The sequence below is a fragment of the Myripristis murdjan genome, chromosome 1, assembly GCF_902150065.1.
Source record: "Myripristis murdjan chromosome 1, fMyrMur1.1, whole genome shotgun sequence".
NCBI classification, from domain to species: Eukaryota; Metazoa; Chordata; class Actinopteri; order Holocentriformes; family Holocentridae; genus Myripristis; species Myripristis murdjan.
The window spans coordinates 4136764-4161664 of NC_043980.1; the positions used below are offsets into that span (position 1 = coordinate 4136764).

General features: G+C 42.9%; 1 protein-coding gene across 3 annotated transcripts; it reads left to right on the plus strand.

Moving 5' to 3' along the window:
- The first annotated feature begins 806 nt into the window (after window positions 1–806).
- Window positions 807–24608, plus strand: ppp3r1b (protein phosphatase 3 (formerly 2B), regulatory s1ubunit B, alpha isoform, b). 3 transcript variants are annotated; one of them, XM_030052398.1, is made up of 7 exons: window positions 807–824; window positions 941–998; window positions 8886–8925; window positions 19534–19710; window positions 20228–20287; window positions 20988–21172; window positions 21672–24608. In XM_030052398.1, the coding sequence occupies exons 2-7, from the start codon at window positions 996–998 to the stop codon at window positions 21717–21719; spliced, it is 513 nt and encodes a 170-aa protein (XP_029908258.1). In that variant the 5' UTR covers window positions 807–824; window positions 941–995; the 3' UTR covers window positions 21720–24608. The 3 variants fall into 3 exon arrangements, with proteins under 3 accessions (XP_029908258.1, XP_029908249.1, XP_029908264.1); XM_030052389.1 differs by lacking the exon at window positions 807–824 and having other exon boundaries at window positions 837–998; XM_030052404.1 differs by lacking the exons at window positions 807–824; window positions 941–998; window positions 8886–8925 and adding an exon at window positions 19156–19265.
- Window positions 24609–24901: the final 293 nt, after the last annotated feature.

Below are 24901 nucleotides of genomic sequence, written 5' to 3' on the forward strand. Positions count from 1 at the left end.
CCCAGAATCAGACTGGAGCTGGGCCTGCAGGTCGGTTCCATAAGTTCTGGAAATGTCCAAGACCACAGCATTTCTGTCTGTCTATTTTTGACAACATATCGGAGGAGTCGATCCCTCCCCTGTTGTTGCTGTATTTGGCGATGCACCACAGTGTGTGTGTGTGTCTGAGTAACCATCAGTGCAACATGTTGGCCTTTTGCACATGGTTGTTGGCCAGGTGACTGACCCTGCTCAGGTGGGACGAGCCGCTCCCTCCTGTGTGTTCTCACCGGATCAGTGCAAAATCTCAAGTTAGAGAGGATAAGATGGAGGATTGGATACAGTGTACAGTATTATTATTATTATTATTAATATTATTATTATTTTTCCCTTGGTGGAAATGGGCTTCCATAGCAAACTTACAATAAAAAGATTAAAAAAGTTACTGCTTCATTCATCTGTTGAATAGACGAGCTTTAGTTTGCTCCTCCTCCTGGCACCTCCCTCTCTCTCTCCCTTGCTCTCTTTCTCCCTCCCTCCCTCTCTCTATCTCTCCCTCCCTCTCTCTATCTCTCCCCTCCACCTCCCCCTCCCTCGCTCTCTCTCCCTCCTCCTCCCTCCCTCCCTCTCTCTCACCTCCCTCCCTCTTTATCTCTCTCTCTCCCTCCTTCTCTCCCCTCCCTCTTTCTCTCTCTCTCTCCCTCCCTCTCCCTCCTTCTCTCCCCTCCCTCTTTCTCTCTCTCTCTCTCACCCCCCCCCTCTCTCTTTCTCCCTCCCTCCCTCTCTCTCTCTCTCTCTCTCTCTCTCTCTCTCTCTCTCTCTCTCTCTCTCTCTCTCTCTCTCTGCGGCTGCTGCAGTGACTCCTTCATCTGGAGGGTGATAGTCGGTCGGGCTGCTGGCTCCTGCAGACTCTCAGCCCCGGCAGCTGAAGCTCCGCTCGGACACTCTCTCTCTCGCTCTCTGTCTCTCTCTCTCTCTTTCTCTCTCTCCAGACGCCGAAGAGCCCCGCCGACATCATGGTAAGGCCAGTTCTCTCAGCCACCATATTTATATTTTCTGATATGAAGCGGAGTGTGTGCAGCCTTCAGAGAGTGTCTCTGTGCTCACACTCAGCCCGGGAGTGTCTCTGTGCTCACACTCAGCCCGGGAGTGTCCCTGTGCTCACACCGCAGCCCGGGCCACCCCGAGGCTGGCCGGCCGCCCCTCAGCCCGGCGGCGGGGCGGCAGCTCGCCTCCACCGCCACTGACAACACCGACACGGCGCTTGGATTTTATGTTTCTCTCCGCGGAGCCTCGTCGACACGGCCCGCCGTCCCCAGCTAACAGGCTGGCAGGCTGACTAACAGGCTGGCTGGCTGTTTGGCTGGCTGCTGGCTGTAGTAATGGCGCTAGGCCAGCTGGTGGAGGGGAAAGTGAAGTACTGTGCTTTAGCTAGTTAGCTTAGCTTAGCTTAGCTTAGCTTAGCTTAGCTTGTTAGCCGCCGCCGCGTCAATCTGGACGAGCAGAGGCAGCATAACGACGGGAAAGAGGGATTTTCATTAACGTTCGTCAACATAAATGCGTGTTTTTTTATAAGTACACCCAGAGTAACTTAATGTACCTTTTTAAATATGACTCCAGGGCGTGTTTACTGGTTAAAAGGAGCTCTGAGGTGATAGCAGGCGTTGCTAAACACCTGTCTGTCCTGTGTTATGATTGACTTCCTCGTTTTAAAGAAGCCGTGATTAAAGAAAATAAGTTTAAAATAATCCTGTTTGTAGGTCTACACTTCAGTCCTAAATAATTGCCCTTAAATTTATGGACTGTAGTGCTGCAACTAATGATTATTTTACATTGCATGATCAAGTTTTTCAGTATCATTTGATTAACTGATCAATAATTTTGTCTATCAGATGCAAAAAATAATGAGAAATGCCCACTCTTACTCAGCAGAGCCTAAATAGGAGCTTCACATTGCTTCCTTGTCAGATTAGCAGCCATAAAAATCCTAAAGTATAACGTTTATAATGCTGTGAAACAGAGAAAATCGAGCAAATCTTCGCATTTGTGAAGTTGCATCCAATAAACAACTAAAACAATTACTCAATTATCAAAACTGTATTAAATTTACTGTCATTTAACTAACTGGTTAATCGACCGATTGTTTCAGAAATATCACATTGGTACTTTGTCAGAATGGTCTGACTACATACTGTAAGTCTTATTTTGAAATTGGCAACCGGAAGTGTGACATTTTATTGTGGTGGGCTTGACAGGTCAGCCACAGGCTCTGCTGGTTTGTGCTAAAATCAGTAGACAGACACACAAGGATTTTAATTGCAATATCCGTGCTTTTTGTAGTATTTATTGTAGTTTCATATTTATTGCATGTGTGCTTCTTGTCTGTCTTTTAATTTGTCTAATTAATTGCTCTGATCAGGAGTAGCGCTCCTAATTTCGTTGTACAATGACAATAAAGGTTTTCCAGTCTTTCTGTTCTGTTCAGCTTTACAGGCGACGTGATGCAGCTCAGGGTCAAATCTAAACTAAAATCAGGGTGAATTTCTGCCGTGGTGAAGCCAGGATTATTTACCCGGGGTATCAAAAAAAACATTATCTCAAAATATGATTTAAAAAGTCTTTTTTTTTTAAGATAAATATTGAGAAACTCCCTGTGTTGAAGCAAACTCTGTGGCCAGAATGCAGCAGAATAAGATCACAAACAAAAACAGAAAAGTTTCTGTGAAGGTGTCTGCAGGTCTTAAATGTCTTAAATTCAATTTGATAAATCTTTTAAGAGTTACAAGTGAAAAGCTCTGAGTCATGAGTCAGGGCAGCAGTGGTGAGGATGATGAAGGTGTTGATGCTGATGTTGATGACAATGCTGTTGTCAGTTTACATTATACTTGCAGTGTTTGACATACTTGATAATGGCTCTGGTGTGTCTGTCTCTTGTCTTGCTGTGATGTGGGTGGATTTTATTGTCTTAAATGTTTTGTATGCACTGGAGCTGCGTAACCATGCGCTCTCAGGGAACAGATAAAGTTGAGAGGTGACATTAAATTTGAATCTGTGAGGTCTTAAAGCTACAGTGAGGAATATTACATCATTGCAATTTTGCACATTGCAAAATTGCCCCTTGCAATGTGCGAGTCTTCTTTACTCCGTACAATTTACAGTCAGCTTGTTGTTATTTCTTTTTTTCCCTCGCCTCTTCATCTTCACTCAAAGCATCTCTGAAATGTGACACTCTGCAGATAAACTGATCCAGATTTCAGATCGGTGGAGCGAGTGCCTCTGTGGCTGCAGTCAGAAAAAGTTAATTCAAAGCAGCACCACCTTGTAGCTCCAAGTCTGCAGCTTCACCACATTTTCAAATTGATAATAATCCAAGTTAATCCAACAGGAGGCTTGAGAGTCAAGTGTAGCCCTCATTTCCATGCCAAAAACATATTTTCCACCTTATCCTTCGAGCTCGAGCTCTCAGCGCGCTCTAGTCGTCAGAATCGCTTAGTGCAGCTTTAATTTTAACAGTCATTCATCCAAAATATGTGCACACGTGAATATAAAAATACACCTGTCTTAATGATGTGAGGATGGACTCAGCGGTTTGTTGACATCCCACATAGGTGTGTGTGTGGTTAAAGATCAATACAGCATAGTATTGCGTTATTTTCTGTGGTAATATTGTATCAATACATGAACGCCAAGTATCAATATTGTATCGCCAAGAATCGACGCAACATTTCTTACAGGTTTTTATGACGGGGTCGGTCAGTCGGTTCCATTTTGCTGCAGTAAAAATTACTGAAGTGAGATGGACAGAATAAAATTTTGATCTTTTTCGATAAAACAGATGCTGACAAAGTTTTTGTTTGGGGACATAATTTGCAGTTGAAAAAGGTAATAAATTGCAACATATCGCATTATGTTATCACAACACTAAGCATATTGCAAAATGTTAAAAATCGTGATAATATCATATCTTGACATTAGTGTCATGATAATAAAGCATTGTGGGGCCTCTGGTGAGTCCCACCCCCCGATCGCAGAGTTTAGCTACAAATGCGAGAGCGAATTTGCTTCAAAACGTCTGAACATCGTCCAAAACCTGCAGGGAAAAGGGAGTGGACTGATAAAAAACAAGGCTGAGTGTTGAAAATGACTTGTATTCAAGATACTTGAGTGGACAGAAGGCCGAAATTAAAAGAAAAAAGTAGATTTTTCAAAACAAATTTGTTTGTGTGAGCACTAAGGTTCATAGAATCACCTGGTTTATAACTGACCACTGCTACCTAAAAATGACCTCTGCACGGCACTACGTGTAGTACTTAGACCTCTACTTAGCTGCAGTGTTTTTTTTTGTTTGTTTTTTTTTTAAAATAAGAGAAGGGCGATTTGTGCAAAAATCAGTCATAAATTTAGTTAAAATTAGCTTGTGAGGGCTCATTTGGTTTGGACGGTCTGCATCAGAGCAGTACAGGCTGTGTGGAAGCGTTCACTACTGTCAGTCCATCTGTACAGAATAATCTGCAATGTTCACTTTCAAATCATCACCTGTCTGCTGTGCAGTTTTTTAGTACAGTCAGTATGACTTTGCCTTTTAATCCTCCCACAGAGTTAAACCAGGAAAGATTTTAGTGTTTAGGCCTGTGTTGATGCTCCGTGGTGAGAGCAGGATTACATGACACTGGAAAGTTTAACATCCACTCTCTTTTTTCCCCCTGCTGTCATTTCAGCTCCAGAAAACAAGGACACTGTCCTGCCCACGGATGAGCTTTACTCATGTGTGCTCATGACTGGATAGACAGAGATCCTGCAAAAATACAGATAACTTGAAAATACTGTAGATGAACAATATGACCTACAGTATATAAGCAACTTAACTTGAAACTTACAAGTGCCAAGAGCATTTTTCATAGATTACAAGTAGAGAAATGAAAATCAAATGATGTCAAATGATTTTCTGTTTTCAGAGCTTTGGCTTTCTGAAGCTTGTAAACATCTACTGAGAAACTGCCCATTGATGTGGCTGGATCGCTTACATCACTGGACAGCTTTTATTTATACCCCCAGGTCTCACACACACACAAACACACACACACAAACACACACACAAACAGACACAGGGCCCACCAGTAATCTCCACTCTTTGAATCCAAAAAGCGATTAAAGCACAATAAAACGCAGACTGCAGCAGATCTTCTGATTATCCTCTGCCTGAAAACTGCACACTGCAGCGTTTGATCCACACAACTTCAGTTAGAGTAGGACACACCTTCCTATTCAAATCAACGCAGCAGGACGGTCAAAGCAGCGGCCATTTTCATGTGAATTGTTCCCCTGGCAAAGGACTGTGGCCTCTCCACCGAGCTCACTTCTGTATTCCAGTTCGTGGGAACTGGTTATGTTTATTTACCTGTTTCAGCAATCAGCCACAGCACAGCCACGTCTTCTCACTTCTAAAGAAAGTCTGACACTTGTTCTCTGCAGCAACCAACCACAAACTCAGTTTTATTCTGAGCTACCCAAACAGCGATGCCAGATAGTTCAGCGATCGATCTACTCCGTTGACGTTCTGTGGTTAGATCGGTTATGAAACTAGACGACCTAAGAAATCCAGTAGCACCAAACGTTGTCAGCAAGGGGACAAATTATCGCTCCAAAGTTAGGCAAAATTTGGCGAGGGGAAAAACTGCCGCGGTCTTTTCCAGCAGGGTCCCTTGACCTCTGACCTCCAGCTGTGTGAATGAAAATGGGTTCTCTCCCCTTTGCAGACACGCCCACCTTCTGCTAATCCCATGCAGTTTGGGCCCCAAAGCCTGCAGTCCACATGTGTTCTTGTGGCCTGTTGTAAAATGGTGTGTGTGTGCAGACTGGGGCCTAAACAGTCTTGGAGCTGCATCAGTTGGCTTTGACTGGAAAGCTGAGACTCTTGTGGATTCAATGAGCCACATTTGATTCATGTGTGATGATGATGATGATGATGATGATGATGATGATGATAAGCAGATCGTCACGGCCCCGGTAGTTAGCATGAGCAGCGAAAGCCTCCATGGCCGAACAGACGAAGAAAAAAGAAACTCAAAATTCCCAACAGGAAATCCGAGTCCCGCCCCCAAACAGTTTGATTCCAATCCAGTCCAATCCACTTTATTTATATAGCACAATTTAACAAACACAAGGTTTTCCAAAGTGCTGCACAGCAAGATAAAACACCACAAAATAACACAACAAAAGCAGAATAAAAAGGTAAAAAACACAGTAGGATAACACGATAAAATAAGATAAGATCAATTAAAATAAAATCAGATAAAGTAAAATAATAATAGTAATAATAATAATAATAAAATAATAAAACAAAATAGGATAGAATAAATACAATATATAAAAATATTAAAATAAAATATAATAATACAGGTGATCTCTGGCAAGTGCAGGAACACCACAGTGAAGAGAGCTGAGCAAAGATGGAAACTTAATCGAGATTTCTGCTCTCACTTAAGTGTTATCCGCATCTGTGAGAGGATATGTTGACAATTTGTTTCTGACATGTCATTTGGTGAGTGTGGACACTCACCAAAAGTCTCGCTCATTAAACTAAATTAACACCAAATAAATGAAGATAAATGTAACAATGAAGCAGCGATGACCCAAGTGCTGTTAATAGTGATTAATAGAAAAAGCAAACACCATTCAGACTTGCCTGTGTGCCTCGGTGATGATCGCCAAATTAATTTCGGGCCGAGTGCCACGCAGCATGTCGGTACACGGCTCCTTATGCTCACTTTTCCATTTAGCAGCCGAGAAGTTTCCACAGTTGTTGCGCCGCAGTCAGAAACCCGAACCGCACGCCACACAACACGGGGATTTAAACAGGGGACAAATCTGACGGGGAGCTAGTCTGGACCCCATGGTGCATTTCACTGTAATCTCACAGGAAGTGGCATGCGTTCAGGAGCCAAAACACATCAATAACGGCGATAAAACTGGCAGGATTGATCTCTCTGGCTTAGCCTCCCCTCATTTTAAGGGACTGGGAGTTGATTTGTCGCTCCCAGCCGGTCCAGGTGGCGGCCTGTGAGGGACGCTGCAGCCTGGTTCACTTTCTCCAAGTCCCACAGAGATGCGACAAGGCGAGGCGGCGTGTTGGCCTAATTTCCAGCCCTGGCAGAATCCAGTTCATTCTGTTGTTCTCATGCATAATGGAGCGTGGCACTATTCTGGGATAAACAGACGCCAACAATAGGACATGGAGGCTGCTTCGATTTGTCTTCTACATTTCAGCGTGTTGTTACAGAGCGAGAGTGTGTGTGCACAGCGCTGAGTTTTAGGGTGTGATCTTTAGCATGAGCCACTGCAGAAAAGCTGACTTTGTTGTATTTTTGTCTTTGGTTGGTTAAGATTCACCATGTCCAATTACAAAAGAGCCACAGCTTGTAAACAAAAGTCACATGGACTGACAAGTGGCTTGTTTTATTTGGAGATTTTGGCTTCAGGAGTGACTAATGCAAATCCAGCTCCCGTCTGTAACTTATCATTGACAACGTGAACTTGACTGTGCTCCTCACCTTAAAGTTAAATGAACCTTTGGTGTAGTGTGTGTGTGTGTGTGTGTGTGTTGTCTAGTTCCTCTGGGCTGCTGATCCACAACACTGGATTTGTGTCTCTCCTTTCATTTCCACAGCAAAACAGCTCGCAAAATCACACTTTTACCACAGAAACCAACACCAACAAAGAGGATTATCACTATAAAACCAGCAAAAAGTCCCAGTACCCATTCTGTAAAAATAATAAAACTCTCCTTTCTTGTTATTTTCCTATCAGAACTGGAAAGTAGATCCAGCAGGTAGCATTCACAGGAAACATCCACATAGATAGATAGATAGATAGATAGATAGATAGATACTTTATTTATCCCGAAGGAAATTCCCAGTAACTCCCATAATAATTCCCATAGTAACCCGGAAGAAACCACCTGACAGTGCTTTAATATTGTAATTGCAGTTGCACAAACAATGGGTACCAGTTTTTTTTTTGTTTTTTTTGTCATATTGTAATAATCCTCTCTGTTGGTGTTGGTTTGTCAGCTAAAAGTGTTCTTCGCACGCTGCATAACAATCGACTCATAGTTGTGCGGTTGAAAATGAACACCTGTTCACCTATCGTAAATCTAAGTGCACACACACACACACACACACACGCGACATCATTCTGTCATCACATGATCATAATTATCACAACAGCCACAATGAGGAAAATAACAAAACCTCAACACAGGACATTGGAACTCATCAGCTGCATAATTCACAACAGAAAGCGTGGTGGCTCAACATGATGATGCACCCGTAATGGAAATCTGCAAAATGTTTTCAACACTGGCCGCCAGCAGTTCTTACCTTAAGAAGCCATAAACTCAAAAGTCCTTGATGAATATATTTAATATTGTCAAGTGTCCATTTTTCTCCAAAAAAAATAAATAAATAAATAAAACATGTCCTCCAAAGTTTCTATAGCTCATTTGTCATCAGTTCAGAAAGAGTTCAACATGAGTTTTTTCCTTTTTCCTTTAAGTGTCCTTTTAAGAGTCAACAAGCATTTTCAAGATTTACTTTCATGAGTCATTTTTATTTCCTAAAGGTTTGATTCCCAATGGGGCAGTGCATTCATGTAGTCATGCTGGCATGAAGCACTTTGGATCAAAGTGTCTTCCAAGCGTCATGTGTAATGTAATGTGATGTGATGTAAAGTACTGACGGTCTTTGAGCGACGGCCCAGACGCTCGCTGACACTGAGACACAGGAGAACACAGTCCTGGTCTGTTTTGCTTCCTTTGGTACAAATGAGAAAGATTTTCCTGTCTGTTTTTAATCAGATGCCTCACTACTGTGGAACATTGGTTTGATTGTGGCTCCTCTGTTTTTCAGGGAAACGAAGCTAGTTACCCCTTGGAGATGTGCTCGCACTGTAAGTATGATGGTCTGCATAAATGTCACTTTACCTTGTTTGAGTTTTAGCCATTTCTAAAACTCTGCGCTGAACAGTTCAGTGATGTATGGCTGCACTGGATTTGGTGCTCAGTTTTCCTGGTGTCTCTGTAAGCAGACATGGGAGTGGTAAACCACCAGAATGAAATATAAACTGTCAGCTGGTTTAGAATGAGATTATCAACTAAGGCACAGTCATGTAAACAATATCTTAAACCTGTCATGTTTGAAATAGATGCATCTTATTGACCAACTTTTCACATTGAAATATGAAGTCAGTGAGGTGGATTTCAGTTGCTGCTTTTTTAAAAAATAAAGTCCCTTCCTCATGGATTTTGCAAGCCATCCTCTTTCTCAATGGCATTTCCGCTGGTGGTGAACGACCTGGGCTGTTACGCGGTCAGCTCCGCCTAGTTGGTGGCACCGTCGGCATACTTGGCATTCAAAAAGAGTGCAGCCAGTGAATCTGAGATGTATGACAAAGTTTATTTTAAAAACGTCTTTTAGCCACTATACAGTGATTTAAAATTCTTCCTTAAACAGTTCAGTGACATATAATTTTGCCCAGCAATGACCATCTTAATCAAAACAAATCTCACCTGTGCAGCAGGTTTAACAGTGACTTCAAACAGGCCTTTAATCAATCAAAAATCAATGAATTTCAAGAAGAGGTCTGAAATTGGCTTGGGCTATGTGAGTTACTGGAGGTGATCTTGTATTATTAAGTGCATGCATGCAAAAACAGTCAGAATGAACATTAAAGTGATAAAAAAAAAAAATTGCCACAACTCAACTTATGCTGGAGTGATCCATCTGGGGAACAGGGCTGGCATGGAGCTCAGGCGTGGAGTTCCACGCTGACTCTGGTTCACTGAGTGCTAACAGATAAATGACTTGCAAGAGGGGAATCGATATGACGGTGACCAGTGATGGATATGTGCATCACCGCATTCTTCCAGCCTCTGCTCCCACTGGCAGCAGCGTGACCCAGACGGCAACACTTGGAGGCTAAAAATGCCTCATCGCTTCGTAAAGGTCACTTTCAGGGCTGCTGGGGGAGCCTCTTGTATTTTTAGTCAGAGTAATATCCCATTTTTTAATTAGTTTGCCGCCTTGCTGTGTCCAGCCCCCCCTCACCCCAGTCCTAAACAGAAGACCTGGTTACTTAATTAGAAGTTCAGGGCTGAAATGTCTTGACCTATGTTTTGGGAGCTCCCTCCTCTGGAAGGTGAGGGTTGTCATAATGATGTCACCAACACCGTTATCATGTGTTTTCTGAATGGGTCGGAGGTCAGGGCCCTGCCTCCTTACGAGCTGTTAAGTAAGGTGTCATAGAGCCGGGGAAGTTCAGCTGGGGAGCCCCTCTCAAGATTTACAGTCTCTGCTCTGTTTTCACACGCCTCCAAATGCAGCACTGCCTCCCCTGCTTCCCCCTTCACCCCCTGAAAAGGAGCCCGGCCTTTTCTTGAACTTTGTGGCCTGGAAAGTTCCAAATCTTTGGGTTTCCGATCTCTTGGAGAAAGACAAGGCCGTGACGTGTGACTTTGGCGAGGATTCAAGCAGGTGTCTCGGCTTACCAGAGTTGCCTTTGGGGGTTTACCGCCTTGTACGAGTACCTGCCACTTGATGCCAGCCTCACGCCGGCGGCTCCCAGGCAGCCCAACCTTTTGAACCTGTTGGCTCAAGCCTCACCGCCGAACCACGCCGGTGTCCATGGAGAAGTGTCTGGGTCATTGACCTGCAGGACAATCACAAACAGAGAGACATGAGCAGGTGGGCTCGGTCTGCCCAGCTGGACTGTATTTCTTCAGCAAGCCAACCGATGGACTTCCCCTACACTGGGATATTTATGGGAGCCCCTCTCCCCGCCCACCCCCCACTTCAGCTCTCTACCATACTTTGCGCTCAGGAATTGCGTGGGGTGGGTGGGTGGGTGCTGCATTTCCTGTCAAGATAGCCCACAGACATAAGTTAGAGCTGCCACACTGGAGCCCTCAACAACAGACCCATTTACGTTTTAGACATTTGGCCGATGTTCTTATCTAGAGCTGCTTACGATGAGTAAGCAGGTTGGAGGTCAAGGATACTTGTATGAAATACACAGGCCGTCCTGTAGCATCTGCCATTTGGCACATGATACTGTCCAGTGTGTTCCTTATCTGCATTAAAAAAAATCCCAGAAAAAGGCATCTGTGTAGGTTCTCAGTCATCCTGACCATAACCATACAAAGTCAGGTTTAAAATACATGTAAAATAAGCCTTAAAAAGTACGTACAGTACCTAATTACATGAAATTATTAGAACTCTTTTCTCACCATGCAATGGCGTGCATGTCCACCCCTAGATTACTCACACCCCACAACCATCAGTATCAAGAGTGTGCTACAGATCTTACAGACGTTGTGTAGGATCATGGTTAGCAGCACAATCTGCAACCTCCCAAACACAGCTGGACTTCATATTCCCACAAGTTCCCATGAAATGACCTCACATGACCTCGACTTCCTGTAACACAGAGCATCTTAAACAGTGACATCATCCCGCACTAGTGGCTACAAATTAAAATTTCAACCGATAAAACCTTCACAAATATTTAAACATCCTCTCTCATCCACCTTATCCCTTCAAAATGAAGTTGTTTCTCTCCCAAACTGGGATCCTGTTGGTTTGCGCTTGTGAATGATCCTCCTCTGCCCAAACTTCCTGCCTCAACAGGAAATACATCAAATGAAGAAAGTAAGATGTCAGTTTCAGGTCAGGAACAAACAAACAAAACAAACAAAATTTTAAATCAAAATGTAATATTTAATTGAAATGTTTACATCCAGTTATCAACTGTGTGTAATAAGAAAAACAAGTGGCTTCTATGATAAATAGATAGATTAATGATAAATCATGGTAAATTAATTAGACATAGAGCTACAAACTATCCATTGTCTAGAAGTAAAGGAAAACCCAGCAGACAAGCTGCTGCACTGACTGCTGCTGTGATGTGTTAGCTTAACATGTTATCAAATAAGAAAAACTTCGATATCAAATGTATAATTTTTCCAGAAAGATGGAAAGAGCAGGTGTTTTATGTATTTAATGTAATTCTATATTATGTGTTATTTTCATGAGCCAACTCACAACATGCAATTTGTCATTGACTGGTTGGCTTCAAATTGATTGATTTGAAATAATAAATCAGAAAGTAGCCAAAAATATCCAGGTGTCAACTCGGGTCATATTGACATTAGCAAAAAATAATCCGGCCCCCATGAAGGTCTCATTTGAACGAATGCGACGCAACACCTAATATGAGCCTGACACCCCTGCTCTGTCTGGACCACTGGACCCAAAGCTCACACCAGTGACACACTGGCCAAAAACACATTTCACTGTGTGATAACAGTGTGTTGCTCAGTGGATAGAGCAAGGCACCAACACTGACAGGGTTCCAGGTGCCGCTCCATCTGGACCCTGCACCTTTGGTACTGTAAGGTACTTTGGGTGCTTAGAACCAATTAAATCTTGTATGGCAGGTCAGACATTGGCCAGCCAGGCTGACAGCAGATCTCAGCCCCCTGTGGAGACGACTGCAGAGGGTGGGTGTTCCTCAGCGGGTGCTGCCCTGTTCAGAGGGATCAGCACTCTGAGCAGGCAACATGCTGAAGGTGTTGTGTTTCCCAGGCTGTAAATTAAAGAGAGCAGGCACTCCAGTCAGACACCTCCCCCCCAACACATAAATGGCAGCAGGAACTCAGCACGGCGACATTATCTGCCCCTTGTCCAGCGTGGGCTCTGGAGCTCTTAATGTACTCTTGTGGTTGTGGCTCCAAATGGAAGATAATTTTGCAAAGGGCTGTGTGGCGTGGTGTGATGTACTGTGGATATCCTGTTTGGTTGCTGTTATGGGTCAGTGACTTAGACACCTGCTGGACTGCAGTGTTCGATGCCACGTTCAGTTATGAATGGCCGGTTTTTCTCCTTTTTAGTTTAGGTTTTTTGGCATTTCTGCTTTATTTGATGGTGATAGCAGAGAGAGACAGTGGAGAGGGAGGGGGCGACATGCAGCAAAGGGCTCGGTTGGGAATTGAATCTGGGCCGCTGCGGTAAGGACTTAACCTTGATTTGTGGCACACACTCTGCCAGGTGAACCACCAGGGCGCCCCATGTTATCAGTGGCCAATTTTTGACTGATCCTAAACTTAAGTGTAATATAATTTTTGGCATGGTGAGCAATTTCAACCGAAGGGGCTTACAGTACATCAGCCGGAATCAAACTCCTACAAAGTCCTTACAAAGCCTCGAATTTGACTAACCTGCAGATACCTTGATCACAGTACAGCGACTAGAAATATTTTCGACATGGGTGACCCAATGAAGTGGAATGGAAAACAGCGTTAATGCCTTGCTCTAACCATTAAATTACACAAGGCCACTTGGCACTTGACTCAGAGTCAGGGTCGGATCATGGTCACATGAGGCCATGGGTACATGTTTTTTGGAGCAACCCCCCCCTCCCAAGCTTTCCTATATTGGTGTCATTCGTGCCCTGTGCCTCGCAAAATCATCCATTACATCAGTGGTTCTCAATTTTTTTTCAATAATGTACCCCCTTTGAAATATTTTTTCAGCCAAGTACCCCCTGACCAGTGAAAAAATAAAATGTCTCTATGCAGCGGTGCAGTCCAGCTCCATCAGTGTCCTCCTTGTTTTCAGCTGTATCACTGCTACGTTTCAACCATTAATCCATTTTCTGGAGGGCCCTAGTGGTTAGCTCACGCTAAAAGTACACAGGGGCCACATGGTCGCACTGAGGGGGCATAGCTTTCAACTTTCCTCTGAAGTCGAGGGCCACACACCGCACATGATGGTCCGAGGCCCCAAGGCGCTGGCCCGGTCCATAATCCTGCCTTGCTCATCGTATTTGGTTACAATAACAGGTTTGAAAGTGTGTCCATATCTTTGGACCCGCTGTATCTGTAGCTCTAACTGGAGCATCTCAGGTTTAGCGCTGCTCTCTAAACGGTTGTTTTCTGGGGGAAATTAAGGTCAGTAATCTGCTGTTATAAAAGCCTGGAATAGAAGACATCGCACAGTTAGTGGCTTGGCACTTAATGAAAGGTGCTCCTGTCACCAGCCGCAGCCTTCAGATGAAGCACCACCCCCTCCTCTTCTGTGGATTAGCTGGGTTTCCTCGTTGCTAGGGGTTTCCCGAGGGGGTTGGCAGTCTGCGGTGGAAGAGAGCGAGGACAAAAAGAGCAAGATGGATGAGTGCTGGTGGGTGGAGGGGCGATGCTCGGCCTCGTTGCTAAGAATACATCTCTGTTCCTCCCTCTGTCTGAGCTGTCCTTATGGACTTATCATAGACTGGTGACAGCACCTTTTGTGTTTACCACCCAGTATCATATCCATGTTGGTCCAATTATGTTGCTGCATTCAGGCTGTGGGGTGCTGCGGTATAATTTGAGTGATTATTGACGATTGGTAACCTCCCATGTGAGAGCTTTGCTGTTACCATGACCTGCAGATCAAATCACAGATCTGTTATCCACTACATGCGTTTTTTTGTGTTTGTCCCAGGTGTTTCCTCAGTTCAGATTTTGGATAGGGAAATTAAGGTGTTTTTGCACACCCTGTAATGCGCTCCTGTAAGCTCACCTGGTATCTCTGAGAAGTTGTCATACTCCAAATTGACTTCAGATGGTGTTATCCTAAAGTGCCTGATCAAAATAGTGCTAAGTATGTACTAAATATGCAGTTATTTAAACCGATGCTTTGAAGTCCTCTGATTGGCGTAACACATTGATTTTAGCTTGTTGTCAGTGTTTGGTGGTTTGGCGGTAAACCACAGGTCTGGCAGGGGAAAACTGTTGAATCTCACATCTCTGTACTGAGCGACGCCTCACCCTGCAGTACCAAGCTGCCAACGCTCTCCTCCCCATCACAACAGGAGCTTGTGACCAGAAGTTTGACGAATCGAATCCTGGGTCGTCTGAGAACGTGTGGACTGCTGTAACGTTCTTCACTGACTCAACAACTTACATTACAGTCTGTCCAGTAAACAGCTCCACTGCAGCTGTTGGGGTTCAGTGCTTGCTAAACAAAGTCTCGCTCGTTGTATTGGGCGGCTCCCACTGGTCACAACAACAACAACAAAAAAATTGCCCCAGGTCATCGCTGGAAATAAGACTGTCCTTGATCAACTTGCTTTTTAACCCTCCTATTATCTTTGGGGTCAGATGACCCCCTTCAATGTTAAACATCTCTAAATATATATATTTAGAGAACGATGAAAGAAAGAACAAAGAACGATGTTAATTATATATAATTAACATCGTTCTTTGGCTTCATATTAAATGACTTTTCCTAATTTAAAGTGGGTAAACATAAAATTAACATGGCGATATGTTTTCAGTGTCCTGGACAAATTTTGTACCCACTGGTGTTTCATTGCGGTCAATTCGACCTTCAGGCTGTTTTAGCTGCAGAAAACATAAGAAATATCAACATTTTACATGTTTGTTTTAATTGTTTTGGACACTGAGGAGCTATAACATGCCATTTAGTCTTCAAAAACTTGCATCTGCTTCAGGGGACTCGCCAAACATAACCACAGCTTCAGTGGTGTGAGAACCACTGATAGTTACTGCAACACTCAGAGGGAAAAAACATGATTCCAACAAGAACTTTGATGTATAAGGGGGAAGGTTATGTTTTATTTTAAGGGCTGTTTAGGTCATCAACAAGACATAAAGTACCTTACACATAAACCTGGGTAACAATTTTTATTAAAATCATTTTCAGAGAGTTTGTATCCCTGGGGTCAAAATGACCACAATTGATTTTAAAAAATGTGAAGATTTGAATTTGAAGATAATAGGAGGGTTAAAATATGGGTTGAAACTCGTGTCTCCACATGCGTCTGTTTTGAGTGCTTGGCGTTTCAGTTCAGCACTTGTCACTCCTTTGTGTTGGGGTCCATCTAGTGGTTGTTTCCTGCCATAACACCAGTCAGAGGCCTGCATGGAGGCCTTTTGATGTGGTGCAGCAGAGTGCTGAGTGATGTATGTAAGAGGCCTGTCAGGTCTAAGGAAGAGTCCAGGGGTAGAGGAAACTGTAGAATAAAGAAAATATACTGTATTCTTGAGAGTTTTTACCTTTATGTACTGAGGGTCTAATGGTGGTGTTACCAGGCAGGCTAGTATGTGAAGGTTATGTCACTCCAACACAATATTTTGTGTGTGTGAAGCTCTAAAATTCATGGTTTTACAGTGTTTTAATCAACTCTCCCATCATGATAATAGAATCCATACCATCCATATAATCCTGTGCATCCTGTGTATGTTGCACTTTGTTTAGCTTCCTTGCCTCCTATTTCTTCCTATTTTGTTTAATACGGTATTGATCATTTTGTTCTGTGATTGATGATGGATTAGTTAAATGTAAGCAAGCCTGCAAATTTACAACAGCTGCTGCTGTTCATTGGGTGGTGTATTTTTAGTGCAGTTACATTTGTTTCCACGATATCTGCAGTTTATGAAGTAATGAATAACTGTGAAATGACAAAATACAATTCCTTGTCTCAGCCCAAATTTGGTTTGTAAAGGCCTGCATGGAAAGCATGTTGCATTTCAAACTCAACTTTTAACGGCATATTAGATGGCATTCTGTCTGCAGAAAACAAGTGTATTCCATGGCTGCCAGCTGACTTGAAACAAATCTGCATCTTATTAAGCCATTTAAAACCAGTTTTTTTGAAGCGTTTTCATTGTGAAATCGCAATTATGTTGTATTTCAACCATTTGGCAGACAGTCCATACAAGATCAGCTGCCTGAAGGGGTGTCATCTCTTTGAACATTGTTATTATGAGCCTTTACCACTAAGCTATTAATAGAAACCAAAGTACCGTCAGGTAGTTAGACTGTATTGTCCCCAGGGGGGAAAGTCTTTTTTCACAGCTCTGTACAACCACCAACAAATAGAAAAATATATTTGTAGCACAGCAGCAATATATTTGACATACATCAGTGCAAAAAAAAAAATGGACTGGAATTTTTAGAAAACAATGTAAAATAATTCCTGGGAAAGCAAAACACCCTAATCCAGTCAGACTCCCATGTAATCGGTCACATTGCTTGAATCAGCCTTTGTTCATACATTCTTCCCAAGGATATGGGTACTGTTGCAGTTCATGTGTATAAAGTACAATATCCAGCAAGATAATTAGAAATTGAATCACCTTTTGCTCTTCGAACATTGATCTGTTTGATTTAGATCAGCATTTTATTAAGCGAGGATAATGAAAAAAAAATCTTAAAAAAAAAATCTCTTCAAACCATGCCCTGGTTTGCCAGGTTCAACTCACCTGTGACAGAAGTATTGATGAGAGGTACTAGGGGACAAAAACACCTTGCATGGCCTCCAAAGATCTCAAGACAGGCAAAGAGAAGTCCGGAGTTATGGCCTCGGCCTGTAGCGTTCGCTGGACTCTGAACCTTGAGGGGCTTTAAGGAAAACTTCCTGCTGAGGGAGAAACACTTAAGAGCCCAACAGATCTTTGCCAAGACCCACCTTGGGAAACCAAAATCCCTGTGGGAAAATGTTCTCTGGACCGATGAAAGCAAAGTAAAACTCTTTGGAAATGCAGCCCAGAAATGAAGCTTCAAAAGAAATGAACATCCTGTTTCCCGTTAATATGGTAGACAGTCCATAATGCGGTGGGGCTGCTGTACTGCCTCTGGTTGGCTACAAGGTGCCTTGAATACCTTAAGAGCATCATGAAATTATAGGATTTTCATAGGAGTTTGCGTCACTGTTGTAATTCGTATCAGAAAACTGGGCTTCAGTCAAAAGTCACGGGCCTTCCAGCAGGACAGTGACCTTGAACACATACAACACAAGTTCAGTCCCATTGAGAACCAATGGCAATGACAGTTGGACAAAGGAATTCTTTGGACATTGAGGAACCAGAGGTTGCAGTGGAGGAGATGGAGAGACAGCCAGCAGAAATGAAATGGAAGCTTACTGGTTGTTGCAAAAAACACTTGGAGCCAATCATCATTATCGTAAGAAAACGGATCATTATCTGCTCAGACCGACACATCACTTCAGAGAAACATTTAAACGCCATGAATTTCAATGGAATAATGCGGCTCCTGGAACTTGATCAGTGCTGGGGAATGATGCCACATTGCTTTTTTTCTACTTTACTAGTTATGTTGTTGAGGCCATTTTTACTGTTACAGGCAGAATGAGTCGGATTTGTCGCTGTGGTCTGTAAACACAGCATTCAAAGTTGGCCCCTCCTTGCTGGCTAAGCTAACCACCGGCAGCCAGTTTTTGTTTCTGAGGATGGCGATGGAAGGAAACAACCAAAATGTGATGTCACCGTCCAGCCAAGAATTTGGCCTGTCGGCACTTTGCTGTCCAACAGAAAACAGGTCAACTCCGCGTCACTCTTCATCCTCCTCCTCTCCCTCAGTGCTCTCCAGCAGGTGAAAGCCAACCTCAGATTCACTCTTATTGTGGAATGAACTGTCTGCTTGGCGCTTACCTTTTTTCCGCAGTGCAGATCTGCGATTTTCTTAGCTTCCTATTGGATGTGGTGGTCTCAATCTGGCACTGCGCTGCGCTGTGATTGGACGGGAGCTACACACCTGCTTCCCAAAGCCTGATACCCAGAAGAGTCCTGAGCTCAGCAAAACAAGAAAATCTAGGCAGAGGGCAGGGTGGCTCACAAGTCATGATGGACAGGAATTAATTTTGTATGAGTCTATACATTGTTCTTTAGGAAAATTCTAATTATTCTGCCTTTAAATATTTAATGGGGAAATCTGAAGTTGTAAAGCTGTAGGTGAAAAATGAATGTGTCCAAAACATTTACAGTCATTTCAGAAGATAGGGGTACACTACCCACATAAAATGAAAGGCTGGCTTTACAAGGTGCAACTATAAATGCAACTTCATTACCATGCAACTTAGTCATATTGGTGCTCAAAAGTAGAACCATCCAATGAAAAGCAAGAATAGGGTTTGCATCATCATTTGGAAAGTCCATAATGAGTCAAAGTTTGATGCACAACCAGGGAATAATTGTGTAAAAGTGACTCAGACTAGTGTAACAGTGAAGTAAGGCTTGGTGTGTCCTGCCCCTCGTGTGTCCTGCTGAATGTTTATCAGCAGTGATTAGTGCTGAGAGAGGTGTCACATGACCCGGGGGTTAGGGCTTAGAGCCGCGCACCAGCAGGTCCAGCAGCGCAACGTCCACGTCCACTGCTGCAACAGGAACTGGCAGCTCCGTGCAGACATGGCCAGCACCTACAAGAAGTACGGTGAGTTTGGTGTGTTCTCAAGTGGGAACCGATCTGTGAAGGCAGTGCAGAGGCAGGACATGGCACGTGGAAATGGATGGCAGGGATTGTGGGCACTCACTTTCATGTGTCCTCACTTCCTGCGGTGGAGCTGGATCTCAAACTCCGTCCAAACAGAGGAGCCAAGTGTTTAGGACAAACTTGGACCGATGATTGAGTTTGTTTTAACTCACTTAAATCTGTCTTTCTTTTTATCTCTCTATCTCTCTCTCTCTCTTTCCTGTTCCAGTTGATGCTGATGAGATTAAGAGGCTAGGAAAGAGGTTTAAGAAACTCGACCTAGATAACTCCGGCTCCCTGAGCGTGGAGGAATTCATGTCCTTACCAGAGCTCCAGCAGAATCCCCTCGTGCAGCGGGTCATCGACATATTCGACACCGACGGAAATGGGGAGGTCGACTTCAAAGGTAGGACCTCAGTTCCCCACCTTTGGAAGTGTGAAAGTGAATGCAAACTGGGTGGTTTCCTCCACCAGATAACTGGTCTCAAAGTTTTTACAAGTGTCCCATCAGTCCCTAAATGACCCGTTAGCATTCAGCAATCAGAAAATGTATCTGCAAAATCATTTAGGGATGCTGTCGGCCTCTTTTCCATCTCTACCACTTGTCTGTTGTCTGGAAAATGCACAAATATGTCTTCAGCAAAGATCATTCATTAATCTTGACCCAACTGCCACATAAATAACAGACTGCAAAGTTAAATTGCAGCAGTCTGAAGAGATGCATTTATTGCTTCGTCAGTAGGCAGAAGCTCCATCTCCATGACTCTGGAGGTCTGGCTTGTCTTGCAATTAAAATGCAATTTTTTGTTGTTGTGATTGTTGAGGCTTCAGTCATTTTCCTGAGGCAGACCACATTAATTTGTACCAGTCTGTTTTCTATCTCTGCTGCGGTTTTAAATGTCGTTTTTCCTCTCCTCTTGCAGAGTTCATTGAAGGAGTCTCCCAGTTCAGTGTCAAAGGAGACAAGGAGCAGAAGCTGCGCTGTAAGTCTCAGACACAATTATCACCGCTTTTCTCTCCAAAATCTAAAATGGCTTTTTTTTTTGGGTCATTACTAACATTGTCAAAGTTGTGCACAGAGTTTATTAAATGCCACGATGCTCTGCTGTTACTGGAGATGAAAAATACCTCTGCAGAAAGTTTTTAAGGAATGAAGGGAAGCGTGGCTGTTTTTCTTATTGACCTCGCTGACATGAAGTTATGAAAAGCTGCAGTGAGGTTTTAACAGGTTTAGAGTAACGTAAGAAAAAGCAAAACAAAGTTACAGTCTGACATATCTCCACTATGTTAAAGCAAAACTGAACAAAATTTAGTGTGTGTTGTGTGATATGAACCCACATGGTGGTGAAATCTCCTCATTAGCTGCTCTGCTAATCCACAACACTGGATTTGTTTTTATCTCTCCAACAGCTTCCAAAATAAAATATATTCTTAACAGTAGCTGTGTTTACATGGACTCTAATGTTACACTGATAATCTGAATAACAGCCCTATCAGGGAAAAAATGCCTTATTTAACCACCTCAATCAGACCCAATCAGAAAGAATTTTCAATGGGGTTCAGATGGCTTTGATAATCTGTTCAATGGGAGAGGATTTCAGTCAGGTTGAAGAGATATCGTCCTTGTAACCGCAGCTGATGTAAATCAAACAAACAATGACGCCGTGTTCTCATTGACCTCAGTCGCCTTCAGGATCTACGACATGGACAAAGACGGCTACATATCCAACGGCGAGCTCTTTCAGGTCCTCAAGATGATGGTCGGCAACAACCTGAAGGACACGCAGCTTCAGCAAATCGTCGACAAAACCATCATCAATGCAGACAAGGACGGCGACGGCAGGATATCCTTCGAAGAGTTCTGCGCGGTGAGTTTCAGGAACTCAGCTTCATTTTTATTTTAAACATAATCGCTTTCAGTTTTCACAAAACAAACGAAAAAATAAAATCAAACTAAAACAAAGCAAAATGAACTCAAGTAAAAGTGGCAAGCTTGTAGATTACTACTAGTAACTTCTTTCAAGTAACTTTGAAAAGGTAATATTTCAAGTCCCCATGAAATGACCTCACATGACGTCGACTTCCTGTCAAACAGAGCATCTTAAACAGTGACATCATCCTGCTCTAGTGGCTTCAAATTAAAATTTCAACCAATAAAACCCTCACAAATCTTGAGACATCCTCTGTCATCCACCTGTCCCTTCAAAATAAAAGTCTGTTTCTGTTGGTTTGTGCTTGAGAATGGTCCAAACTTCCTGTCTCAACAGGAAATACGTCAATTCAACAATGTTAGAGTCCATTTCATGGGGTCTTTGACAGGTTGTGTGAGCGTGAGGAGCTAAAGCAGTGTGTGTTTTCCTGCTGCAGGTCGTCGGGGGATTAGACATTCACAAAAAGATGGTGGTGGACGTGTGACACCTCCTCGCTCTTCGTCTCCATTTTACTGAGGATCCGCTCAAAGACGTCGTCCAGCAAAACGCTCTGTCTGTTTTCAACGGAAGTATTTTCTCTGTGAAAAAGCCGCCCCCTCCCCTCATCCACCTCCCCACTCTGCCCCCCCGTCCCGTCCCGTCCCGTCCCGTCCCGTCCCGTCCCGTCCCGTCCCGTCCCGTCCTGTCCCGTCCCGTCTCGTCCTGAACCTTCTGAAGCCAAACCTTAACAAGTGTTATTGAACAGGAACTCTCAATAACCCGGCGTAGCACTTTAAAAGCTGACGGACAGCTTTTTAACGTGGAGCGAGCATTACAGTTTGGTGGAGGGAAGGCGGAAGGGTAGTGCGTGTGTGTGTGTGTGTGTTTGTGTGCGTGTTTGTGCGTGTGTTTGTGTGTGTGTATGTGTATTAATTTGTCGGATTTCAAGGTATTTGGGTTTTTTATATTTATTTTGGTATAAGAAATTATATCTTAGGGACGTGTGTAGTTAGCTGTGATGTAACTTGATGTACTTGACTTCAGCACACCACGAATAGAGCATGAAGTGCCAACCAGAACATAATGATAACACACCACCACACACACACACACACACACACACACAGGATAATGATTCTGCTGGTCAATCTGAGAGGAAAGCATTTTTTTCGGGGTGCTAACCTCATTACTCAAACACATTTAATATCCGGGAGTATTGCATTGTTTTCCTTCAGCTCAATGAAAACAAAACAACTCACATCATGTTTGACAAACTTTTTGGGAAAAATCATGCGAGGAGGGGGGGATTGTGCACTATACATGTTTTTTTACTGTCAGGGACTTAGGCTGCTATCGTGTCGCTTTCTGAGACAGCGCTTTACTGAATCTAGTGAACTCCTGCATGCTCACACACACACACACACACACTCACACGTTCATGGTTTACTTCGAATGGAAAGTCTTTTATTTTGGATGTCATTTAGCGTCACGTCACCAAACGAAAGCGCATGAAACCAACCGTGATCCAGCCATCCACCTGAGCTTTTTGACGTTTGGTGTTGTCGCTGTTGGCGTTTCTTTGCCATCAGCCAAGAAAAACTGGTAGATGGTTTCTTTTTTTTTCTCTTCTGTATATGTAAAGGAAATGTTGATGGTTAAAATCCAGAGAGGCAAACTTTTTTCCATGTCATCATTTACAAGTGCGCTTGTATTAGAAAGTGCAGACAGCGTTGAGGGGCGTTACAGGCGAATCTTTCCAGCAGGGCTCTTACACACATCTGGAAATTCGTAGAGAGAGAGTTTGGTTATTTCCTGATCTTGGAAATAAGTTTGGAAATCCCATAAAAAGTTTGGAAAAATGTCGTCCATCTCCTGTGATTCGACCACTGTGGAGAATAACCGTCTTAAGATCGATATGACAAGATTATAGCACGAACAAGACGGCTGTCTGCGGAGGTTATTTTGTCATTTTGTGCACCGACTTTTAAAAACAGATCAGGGTTTTGTCATTTTGAGACTGAAGCTGTGTAGGAGCCCTGTCAGCGTCAAAAATGGGAAACACAAATGACCCTCGAGGTCGCTGAGGTGAAAAATCTCCGTCCAAGAGTTTTTCCAGCAAAGAAACAAACAGCTGGGGATATTTAGGTGTTAATTACAGATCAGACAATTTGTTAGTTTTGCTGATTTTTACACAGACGGGGAGCTTGACAGAAAAAAGGCCCTCATACCTCGGGAACTGGTGTAATCGATTATGCCGACGATGACGTTGTGTTCCTGACTGTTGAGTGCAGGCGATCGCTGTGCTGAGGGTTTCTTCTACCCGAACCTGAAGTCTTGTGTTTGCATGATACAGAGGGTTTTTTGTTTTCTCCTCACCCCGGTTGTTTGTACATTTATACCTTTATTTTGTTGTTCTTTCTTTGTTTTTATTTTTTTAACACTCCTCTTGTTTACCAGCCTGGTCTCACAAAATTTTGTGAAATTAAAGACGACGCCTTCAAACACAAGTGGTGCTCTCTGTGCACAACATGGGACAGTAACGCCTTTTCCCGCCCTAAAGAACGTTTTATTTACACCACAACGTAACCGCTTGATTTCCAGGAAGTAAAATGAATGGGGGGTGCTATAAGAAATATATTTTTTTGTGTTTACTGCTAAATTAGATTTATATTTTGAGAAGGAAACCAGCCAACAAGGTGTAAGTCATTGTTCATTTCATAAACTTTAACCTAAACGTATTCAAAGTTGTTTTATGATGCTAAAACTAATCATCAGCTGATCTTTTTTCACATGAAAAACAAGTGAAAATGACCTTCGCCTTGTGTCGACAGCAGGGAATCTGCGTTTCAGAGTTGGTGGTCATTTCATGAAATTTTGTGAGACTGTGTTGTGTTTACATGTGATTAGTAATGTTAATAATATATATACAATGACATGATGAAAAAGACATATTCGTTGATGTTGCCAAAAACAAAAAAAAAACAAAGGGTAAACATGGGAATGACTCAGAAATTCGTCCACCACACAGAACTGTACCAGCTGCAGTCTTCTGGCTCTGTATGTCGGCTTAAGTCCAGCGACGCTTCGACTGCCACATGCTCTGTTTCTTTCAAGTTGAATTTTTTTTTTGTACCAATATTTGTTATAAACACTTGGTGTCAATGCTTTCTGCTTAGTTTTATTTTAGGTCAGTGCTAAAATGTCTTCTTCTGGGTGAAAGGGATGTTGAAGGTGGGTTTGCCTGAGCGGAGGCGACATGGATTCAGTCTTATAGGTTTTTATTCCCGTCTTAGCGGTTTTTATTTCCGTCTCTGCATGCTGCATCACACTGCTGTGGGAACCATTGAAACTTCATACATGGAAATTGAGGAATAAACTATTTCAAAGTTGTTAACCCTGGTGTGACCGGTGTTGTTCTGTTTAAGCCCAGGTCCGTCTTTTCCTTTTGACTCTCTGAGACCCAGGAGCCATGGGTGGGCTTTTATTTTGAAAGGATTTATTTAACCCTCTCAACTAAATTCACTTCGTTTATCATATGTGTCTTATGTAATTTAATTTTAAACATAAAATTTCAATATTTGTGAATATAATTTTCCAGTATTTTTTTTTTTTTTTGGCCATATTCTAACTTTTTTTTAACATGTTTTTTTTTTTTCATACACAATTTTACTTTTTTCTAAATTTTTT

What these genes read in the sequence shown, in the direction of transcription:
- ppp3r1b (XM_030052398.1), top strand. An exon ending in CTTGGAGATGTGCTCGCACT is followed by an intron (nt 8,926 to 19,533) that starts GTAAGTATGATG and finishes TTCCTGTTCCAG; the next exon opens with TTGATGCTGATGAGATTAAG. An exon ending in CAAGGAGCAGAAGCTGCGCT is followed by an intron (nt 20,288 to 20,987) that starts GTAAGTCTCAGA and finishes CATTGACCTCAG; the next exon opens with TCGCCTTCAGGATCTACGAC.